At 36.4% G+C, this 9,079-nt stretch overlaps 2 protein-coding genes across 2 annotated transcripts; one reads left to right on the plus strand and one right to left on the minus strand.

The window, feature by feature from the left end:
* Nucleotides 1-1,808: 1,808 nt before the first annotated feature.
* On the plus strand, nt 1,809-2,756 carry LOC129645980 (olfactory receptor 6C1-like). The gene has a single exon (XM_055571615.1). It carries the CDS (start codon nt 1,809-1,811, stop codon nt 2,754-2,756), a length of 948 nt encoding a protein of 315 aa, XP_055427590.1.
* Nucleotides 2,757-7,249: 4,493 nt separating this feature from the next.
* LOC129641546 (olfactory receptor 6C3-like) lies at nt 7,250-8,200 on the minus strand. The gene has a single exon (XM_055566231.1). The coding sequence runs from the start codon at nt 8,198-8,200 to the stop codon at nt 7,250-7,252; it is 951 nt and encodes a 316-aa protein (XP_055422206.1).
* Between the last annotated feature and the right edge of the window lie 879 nt (nt 8,201-9,079).

Genomic DNA, 9,079 nt, shown 5'->3' on the forward strand with positions numbered 1-9,079 from the left:
TTTTCTCAAAGAAGCCATGCTTACACTTTACTATGGAATAGCATGTGTGTCCTGAAAATCACTTCCAGTTATCTTATTTAACACAATGACCAGCACTTGTTTATCATATAGGTTATTTTCACTTTCAATGAGCCACAAGCCTGTTTTGACAATGAGATCCAGGACACTTCTGCTAAGTCACTTCAGTCGTGTCTGACTTTTTGAGACCCTATGGACTGTAGCCTGCCAGGCTCCTTTGTACATGGGGATTCTCCAGGCTGAATACTGGAGTGGATTGCCATGCCCTCCTCCAGGGGATCTTCCCAACCTAGAGATGGAACCCACATCTCTTATGTCTCCTGAATTGGCAGGCATGTACTTTACCACCAGTGCCACCTGGGAAGCCCTTATCCAAGACACTGCTGCTGCTGCTAAGTCGCTTCAGTCGTGTCTGACTCTGTGCAACCCCAGAGACAGCAGCCCACCAGGCTCCCCCGTCCCTGGGATTTTCCAGGCAAGAACACTGGAATGGGTTGCCATTTCCTTCTCCAATGCATGAAACTGAAAAGTGAAAGTGAAGTCGCTCAGTCGTGTCCGACTCCTAGCGACCCATGGACTGCAGCCCACCAGGATCCTCCATCCATGGGATTTTCCAGGCAAGAGTACTGGATTAGGGTGCCATTGCCTTCTCCATCCAAGACAGTAGAATTAATTAAAAAGAAAGGGACAGAAAGGAATATGTAACTTGTTATCCTAAGATCCATGGGACTAAGGGAAAAAAAGGGTGAATGAGGTGTAAGGAAAAAAAAAAAACTTTGAAGTGATGTCTTAGAAATTCTTCATTACTTTACCAAAACCATCCCAGGAATGGTTAACACCTCACATTCCAGAAGTGGTTTACACATCAGAGTCATCAGTTCAGTTAAGTTCAGTTGCTCAGTCATGTCTGACTCTTATACACAGTTGTTAATTACAGATGATCTTTGTTAACTGAGAACAATGACTTTTATATTTGTAAATTTGTTTCAAATTCTGGGTTGCCTGAATTTATTGAGGGAACTCAGCTTCTTTTTAACATAAATGAATTATTATTACTGTTAATTGGAATGACAAAATAAAGGTTTTCCATTGCTATTTCATGTTTATACTAATAAACTGACAAAATATGGATTCTATTAAGGGAATATTAATGTAGATGCTTCCCAGGTGGCACAGTTGGTAAATAATCTGTTTGCCAATGCAAGACTTGCAAGAGACTTGGGTTCAATACCCAGATGGGGAAGATACCCAGTCCATGGGGTCGTGAAGAGTCAGACACGACTGAGCGACTTCACTTTCACTTTTCACTTTCATGCACTGGAGAAGGAAATGGCAACCCACTCCAGTAGTCTTGCCTGGAGAATCCCAGGGATGGAGGAGCCTGGTGGGCTGCCATCTATGGGGTTGCACAGAGTTGGACACGACTGATGTGATTTAACAGCAGCAGCAGCAGCAGAAAGATTTAGGTTATAAACCCTCCTTTTTCAATTCATGTATGTGATTTGGATATGCTTTTTAAAATTATTTCTACTCTGATTCCAACCTGTAAAACAGGGATTTTATAAAGAAATATTCTATGTGAAACACACATACTGGCATATGGTAAAAACTTACTTTAAAGTAAGTTACCTATTTTTATTAACTTGTTTTTAAAAATCTCCTGAATTATATTAGCATGGCATAGTAAGTTGACTTTTAGAGACAAATCCCAGTGTTATACATGGATAATCCCCTTTTCTGTGTCTTCTCTTTGTGTTTTCTCCTGAAGGTTACTTAAAAGAAGAAGAAAAATGAAAAACTACACAGAAATTACAGAATTTATCCTCCTGGGACTGTTGGACGACCCCCAACTGCAAGTTGTAATCTTTGTCTTTCTGCTCATCACCTACATGCTGAGCATCACTGGGAACTTGACCATTATCACCCTGACCCTACTGGATATCCACCTACAGACCCCCATATATTTCTTCCTCAGGACTTTCTCCATATTGGAAGTTTCATTCACAACTGTCACTATTCCCAAGTTCTTGGCCACCATTATTACAGAGGATAAAACCATCTCGTTTAATGATTGTATGACTCAGGTATTTTTTTACCTTTTCTTGGGAGTCACTGAGTTTTACCTTCTGGTTGCCATGTCCTATGACCGCTACATTGCCATCTGCAAACCGCTGCATTACATGACCATCATGAATCACAGAGTCTGCACGCTGTTTGTCTTGGCCTCTTGGCTGACTTCATTCTTAATTATATTCCCATTACTCATGTTCTGCATACAGCTTGATTACTGTAAGTCCAATGTTATCAACCATTTTACTTGTGATTATTTCCCTTTATTATACCTTTCTTATTCAGACACCAAATTCCTAGAGATACTGGGGTTTTCCTGTGCTGTGTTTATTCTGTTGTTCACTTTAGCATTAATAATTCTGTCCTACACATATGTCATCAGAACAATTTTGAGGATCCCTTCTACCACTCAGAGGACAAAGACCTTTTCCACGTGTTCGTCCCACATGATTGTCATCTCCATCTCTTACGGAAGCTGCATTTTCATGTATGTGAATCCATCTGCAAAAGACAGGGTCTCTTTGAGCAAGGGAGTGGCTGTGCTAAATACCTCAGTAGCACCCATGCTGAACCCCTTTGTCTACACTCTTAGGAATCAGCAAGTCAAGAGAGCCTTCATGGACGTGGCAAGGAAGACTATGTTTTTTCTCAAGGAAAAGAAAATATAAAAGTCCTGTTTCATGAATTAGAGGCATATGAATGAAGAGCAATTAAATTAAAATCCAGGTTTTTTAAAATTTATTAATATCCACGCAGCCTTCCTAGATTCATTTCCTTCATTTATATTTTTATTGTCAAAAGTTTACTAAGGGTATAGCATATGTGTATTTTATTTTGGCCATTTAAATTTGAACTCTTCATATATGTACATATATATATATGTACACATTTTTTTCCATTCAGATTGCAAACCTTCTCTCATGCACTTTTCTTCTGGTGAAATTTCAAAATGCAAGAGAAAATAGCATTTTGTGATTTTACCAGAATTACTCTTTTCAGTAACTGAGTAAATATTGTATCATGTTTAACCTTATTTTTTATTACCACACAAGGACAATAAACATAATCTGACAGTCTCATTAGAACATTGCATATACTCTCCTTTTCATATTGTGGCCAATTTAGTAACTACGTCAAAAACATACAACTTAAAAGAATGTGTAATTACACTTTCTTGAGAAATCAAATAACTTTTCTCATTACTGAGTTTAACATTTTCTGTGCTGTATAATTTATCAATTCAAAGACTATTATAATGAAGGAAACTATGAAAGCTATTAGGGAAAACTATGAAATAGCCTCCACTTCTTGGGGAACTCCAAAATTAGCATATGTATCATAACAATTCTTTTAAAATGCCTGAAGACATTATCAATTTAAAAAATACACAATGTGAGAGTTGCAAGTTAAATTTTATTTGGGGCAATATGAGGATTGCAATCCGGGAGACAGACCTCAGATATCTGTGAGAAACAGATCTAAAGAGGTATAGGGGAAGGACAGTATATATGAGATTTGGTAAAAGGGGAATACATGTATTCAAGCACATTTTTTTTTTTTTTTTGTAGAAAGTTTCTGCTCGTCTCATGAAAAGTCTGCTAGTTATGAGAAACAATCGTCACCGTGAAGAATTTTAGTGTTTTTGTTGATATGAGGAGACACAAGAATTGGGTTCATAAAATCAGCTCCTGAGACTGTTTAACTATCTGAAAGGCCTGCCCTTCCAGTTTTCCCAAAGCACAAAGTGCCTCAGTCCTGCTCTCCACACTGAACTCCTTCAGGCGGTGTTGAACATCAGCAGCTGCACAGCACATGATTTAACCCTTGTAGAAGCAGATGGCAAGCACTCATGGCAAGTGCCAATTTGTAGCTGACAAAATAAATATTACTGGATACCAAAGATGATCGCATTTACTGCGGTCAGTTGTATATTTAAATAAAAGCTTGATGTTAAGCTGATCTTTTGATAATCAGTAGCTAAGGGGTGTTATAACTTTCTCATATTTGTGACTATTCTGAGATAATAGTTTGTACACATGATTCATTTAATTGCCTCTTTAAGTGATATGCCTAATCAATAGGAGTAAAGAAGGTAACAAGAGCAAAGTTTTACTATATATAAACTTGAGGGTTTTTGTTAAAAATGCTTATTTTAAGCATTATCATATTGGAAAATGTACTGATTAGAATTTATATGAATAATCATGCAAGATCATGCAATTCTGACCCTGAACACTTTTTTCGTTTCTGTTTTCCCTGAAGTCAAAAATTTATATAATGATGAAAGGTACTCAAACTCATCCTACATTTTTAAACCATTATTATAGAAAGACTGTAACCATAACTCAGAGGCAAGGTTTTCCTGATATTCACATACTATACTCAATTGAGAGTCTTAGATCCATCATTTTATGAAACACAAGAAAAATAACTTATAAAAAAAAATACTGAGATTTCCACGTTGTAGGGAAGTCATGTCATTACTTTCTCCTTCCCTCATGCTGAAACATTTATAGTTTCTAAGCTTGATTGAAAGCATGTGAAAATACTGGTTTAGACTTGATTGAAGATTGTGAGTTCTTATTCACTCAATAAAAATATATCATAAACAGTAGAATGATTAGTTCTGGGAATTAAAAGAACTGTAAAAATTGTACAAAAGATATGAAGGAGTCTGTGCTTTGGAGAAGGCACTGGCACCCCACTCCAGTACTCTTGCCTGGAAAATCCCATGGACGGAGGAGCCTGGTAGGCTGTGGTCCATGGGTCGCAAAGAGTCTGACACGACTGAGCGACTTCAATTTCACTTTTCACTTTTCACTTTCATGCATTGGAGAAGTAAATGGCAACCCACTCCAGTGTTCTTGCCTGGAGAATCCCAGGGACGGGGGAACCTGGTGGGCTGCCATCTCTGGGGTCGCACAGAGTTGGACACGACTGAAGCGATTTAGCTGCAGCAGCAGCAGCAGCAGCATGCTGATATTATCGGATAATGCAGCTCTCTACGTCATTCTATACAAACTCTTCAGTGGTTAGTTGAAATGTTTGGTATCACTATAATCATTTGATTATCAATACCAGGGGTCAACACACACTTTTTCTGTAAAAGGGTAGTATATTAATAATTTAGAATTTGCAGGCAGTGTCCCTGATGCAATTACTCAGTTCTTCCTGTCTTTATTTTGGATGCAGCTATGAACAACATGTAAATGAAAGGGCTCCGGATGGTTCAATAAAACTTTTAACAAAAATAGGTGGTGGGCCAAATTTTCCCAGTGGGCTATGGATCGTCCACCGACTTCCTGTCTTAAAATTTTCCTAAACATTGACCCATATATTATTTTTTATTTAAAATAAGGTAGTATGACTAATAGGTCCATCGAGTCAAAGCTATGCTTTTTCCAGTAGTCATGTATGGATGTGAGAGTTGGACTATAAAGAAAGCTGAGTGCTGAAGAATTGATGCTTTTTTTTTAATTTTTTTTTAATTTTGTTTTTATTTACAATATTGTATTGGTTTTTGAACTTTTGTGTTGGAGAAGACTCTTGAGAGTTCCTTGGACAGCAAAGAGATCCAAACAGTCCATCCTAAAGGAAATCATTCCTGAATCTTCATTGGAAGGACTGATGTTGAAGCTGAAACTCCAATACTTTGGCCACCTGATGTGAAGAACTGACTCATGTGAACAAACCCTGATGCTGGGAAAGAAGAAAGGTGGGAGGAGAAGGGGACGACAGAGGATGAGATGGTTGGATGGCATCACCGACTCATAGGACATGAGTTTGAGTAATCTCCAGGACTTGGTAATGGATAGGGAGGCCTGGCCTGCTGCAGTCCATGGTGTTGCAAAGAGTCGGACACGACTGAGTGACTGAACTATTTATGACTAAAATGAGAAAATTCTTGACAGAGGTAAGATTTTAATATTTAATTCTAACATTTTTATGTGCATATGAATGATGATAATCTTATAAGATATTTCCAGAGGAAAAGATAAGATAATATTTCTGCAAAAGAATAACAGTTACAGGTACCTCAGAGTATTGTTGGCAGGATTCAGTGAGGCAATAAGAAGAAATTGCTTTCTTCTAGAAAATAATTCTCTAGAATAAGTTTGGAATATAGTAATTGCTAAACATAAAATTATCTCTACTCTCTTCTTTCTTGCCCTTCTCTTCATTATTATCAAAATTAGTAGTAGTAAAAAGAATTTGAATATGTTTGTTTATAATCTTTCCATAATATTTAAGTAGATATTTATATTTTATTTCCAACCTGCTAGTGTATGTGGTTATTTGATTTCATGAAAATGCCAATAGAATCAAATTTTTCTAATAGTATTCAGTTTTGGTATCTTGTAAGAGTGAAAATTTCAGAAATCCACATTATTCGTGAGATTCTTTTTCTTTTTTTTTAATTGTATTTAATTTTAATTAATATGAATTTATTTTTATTTATTTATTTTAGTTTTATTTTATTTTTAAATTTTACATAATTGTATTAGTTTTGCCAAATATCAAAATGAATCCGCCACAGGTATACATGTGTTCCCCATCCTGAACCCTCCTCCCTCCTCCCTCCCCATTCCATCCCTCTGGATCGTCCCAGTGCACCAGCCCCAAGCATCCAGTATCGTGCATCGAACCTGGACTGGCTACTCGTTTCATACATGATATTTTACATGTTTCAATGCCATTCTCCCAAATCTTCCCACCCTCTCCCTCTCCCACAGAGTCCATAAGACTGTTCTATCCATCAGTGTACCCCAATGTTCATCGCAGCACTGTTTATAATAGCCAGGACATGGAAGCAACCTAGATGTCCATCAGCAGATGAATGGATAAGAAAGCTGTGGTACATATACACAATGGAGTATTACTCAGCCATTAAAAAGAATACATTTAAATCAGTTCTAATGAGATTCTTTTTCTTAAACAAAATGGCTTATGTTGTAACATTTTATACTTCATCAAATACATCCGTATAAAAACAATTTACAGAAAATTCTGAAGCAATATTCAGCTTTATCCAATTTATTTGGTTCAACATGTGGGGAAGTGTAGAATAGGAATGAATAAAAAAGAATCATATAACTATAGTAAAATAGTTTTGAGAGAATATGAATGAAGAAATCATTGATCAGAACTTTATTTTTCAATGCTATAGATACTTGCATTTACTTGAGAAAAAGATAACCTTTTGGATGGTATCCTTAAAGGCTTGCTTCACTTGCTGGTTCCTCAGTGTATATATAAACGGATTCATCATAGGAGCAACAGAAGTATTCAGAATTGCTACTCCTTTCGTCAAGGATGACTTTTCTTTTGCTGATGGGTTGGCATACATGAATATACAGCTTCCATAAGAGATGGAAATGACAATGATGTGAGAGGAGCATGTAGAAAATGCTTTTTTTCTCTGACTGGCAGAAGGCAGCCTCAGAATTGTCTTGATGATGAACATGTAGGATAGAATTATTAATGCCAAAGTAAAAAGCAGAATCACTATTGCAGAGTAAAAACCAATCACTTCAAGGAGCCATGTGTCTGAGCAGGATAGTTGCAAGAGGGGGAAATAGTCACAAGCAAAGTGATCAATGATATTAGAACCACAGTAATCTAACTGGAGAAAAAGAATAACAGGTGGGAAGATGTTTAAGAACCCTGCCAGCCAAGCACAAAAGACAAGCAATACACAGACTCTGTTGTTCATGATGGTTGTGTAATGCAGGGGTTTGCAGATAGCTACATAGCGATCATAGGACATGGCAGTTAGAAGATAAAACTCAGTGATACCCAAGAAAATGAAGAAAAACAACTGAGCTGTACAATTGTTGTATGAAATTGCTTTGTCCATGGTGATAATTGTGCCCAGAAATCTAGGAATACAGACAGTTGTAAAGGAGATTTCTAATATAGAGAAGTTCCTGAGGAAAAAATACATTGGTGTCTGTAGATGAGAGTCCACCAAGGTGAGAATGATGATGGTCAAATTTCCAGTGACACTTAATATATATGTGATGATTAAAAACAGAAAAGTCACAGTCTGAAGCTCTGGGTCATCTGATAGCCCCAGAAGAATGAATTCTGTGGGTCTTGTGTGGTTTTTCATTTCTGATTCTTTTCTCCCTCATTAGAACAAAAAATGTATGCTCTCCCTATAGGACATAAAAAATGTTAAAAGATATTTGGATAGAATACAAAAGTTTTAAAGCTTCCATCATGAAGATAGTGTTTGAAATTTAAAACCTCTGTTTCCATACAGTAACTTTCTCCAGTTTCCATTCAACCTTTCATTCAATGAATATTATCTGAAGTTAAATATTGAGCTCTCATCTTCAAAAATACACTCTCACAGGCCATGGATGAATTAAAAGTTACCTGTTAACATTTAAACTGGGACACTTCTACTGTTTTCTTTATTAAGACTTCAAATTATTCTTTAAAATATTTAGCTTCTTTGGTAATAATATGATAATATATAATTTATCCTTCTCCTTTCCTCACTATTATAAAACACAGTATGCTTTGTAGATAATCTAAATACAGAGCTTATAAGCTTACAGAGGCTATGTAGCCCTCTTCCACATTTATATTTTGAAAAACTGAGGCCCACTTTGTTTAGGAAACTTTCACAAGTTTAAATGACTTGTGTACATAGTAAATATGTCACTTTAGTATATGTGTTTATCCATGGGAATATTTTTTTTGGTGTTCTCTGCTTTCTTATGGGTTTAGTTGATGCAACCCTTTCCCACATCATTGTTTTCTTTTTCTGATAAAAGGCCAGAAGGACAAGAGAGTGTAACTTCTGCTACTAAAGTAAATATTGCCTAGAAAAAGTTTAGTTCATGCAATGAGCACATCAGTTTTCTTTTGTTTTACAATATTGCTTTAGAAAGTGACCAAGTAGATGGTCAAAACTTTTACTGGGAAACAGATATTCCTTTACACAGGGAATGTTATTTTAATTCTGTAACAGAAAACCATT

The sequence above is a fragment of the Bubalus kerabau genome, chromosome 1 (assembly GCF_029407905.1).
Source record: "Bubalus kerabau isolate K-KA32 ecotype Philippines breed swamp buffalo chromosome 1, PCC_UOA_SB_1v2, whole genome shotgun sequence".
Lineage (NCBI taxonomy): Eukaryota > Metazoa > Chordata > Mammalia > Artiodactyla > Bovidae > Bubalus > Bubalus kerabau.

What these genes read in the sequence shown, in the direction of transcription:
- LOC129641546 (XM_055566231.1), bottom strand. Translation starts at nt 8,200, where the DNA reads ATGAAAAACCACACAAGACCCACAGAATTCATTCTTCTGGGGCTATCA.
- LOC129645980 (XM_055571615.1), top strand. Translation starts at nt 1,809, where the DNA reads ATGAAAAACTACACAGAAATTACAGAATTTATCCTCCTGGGACTGTTG.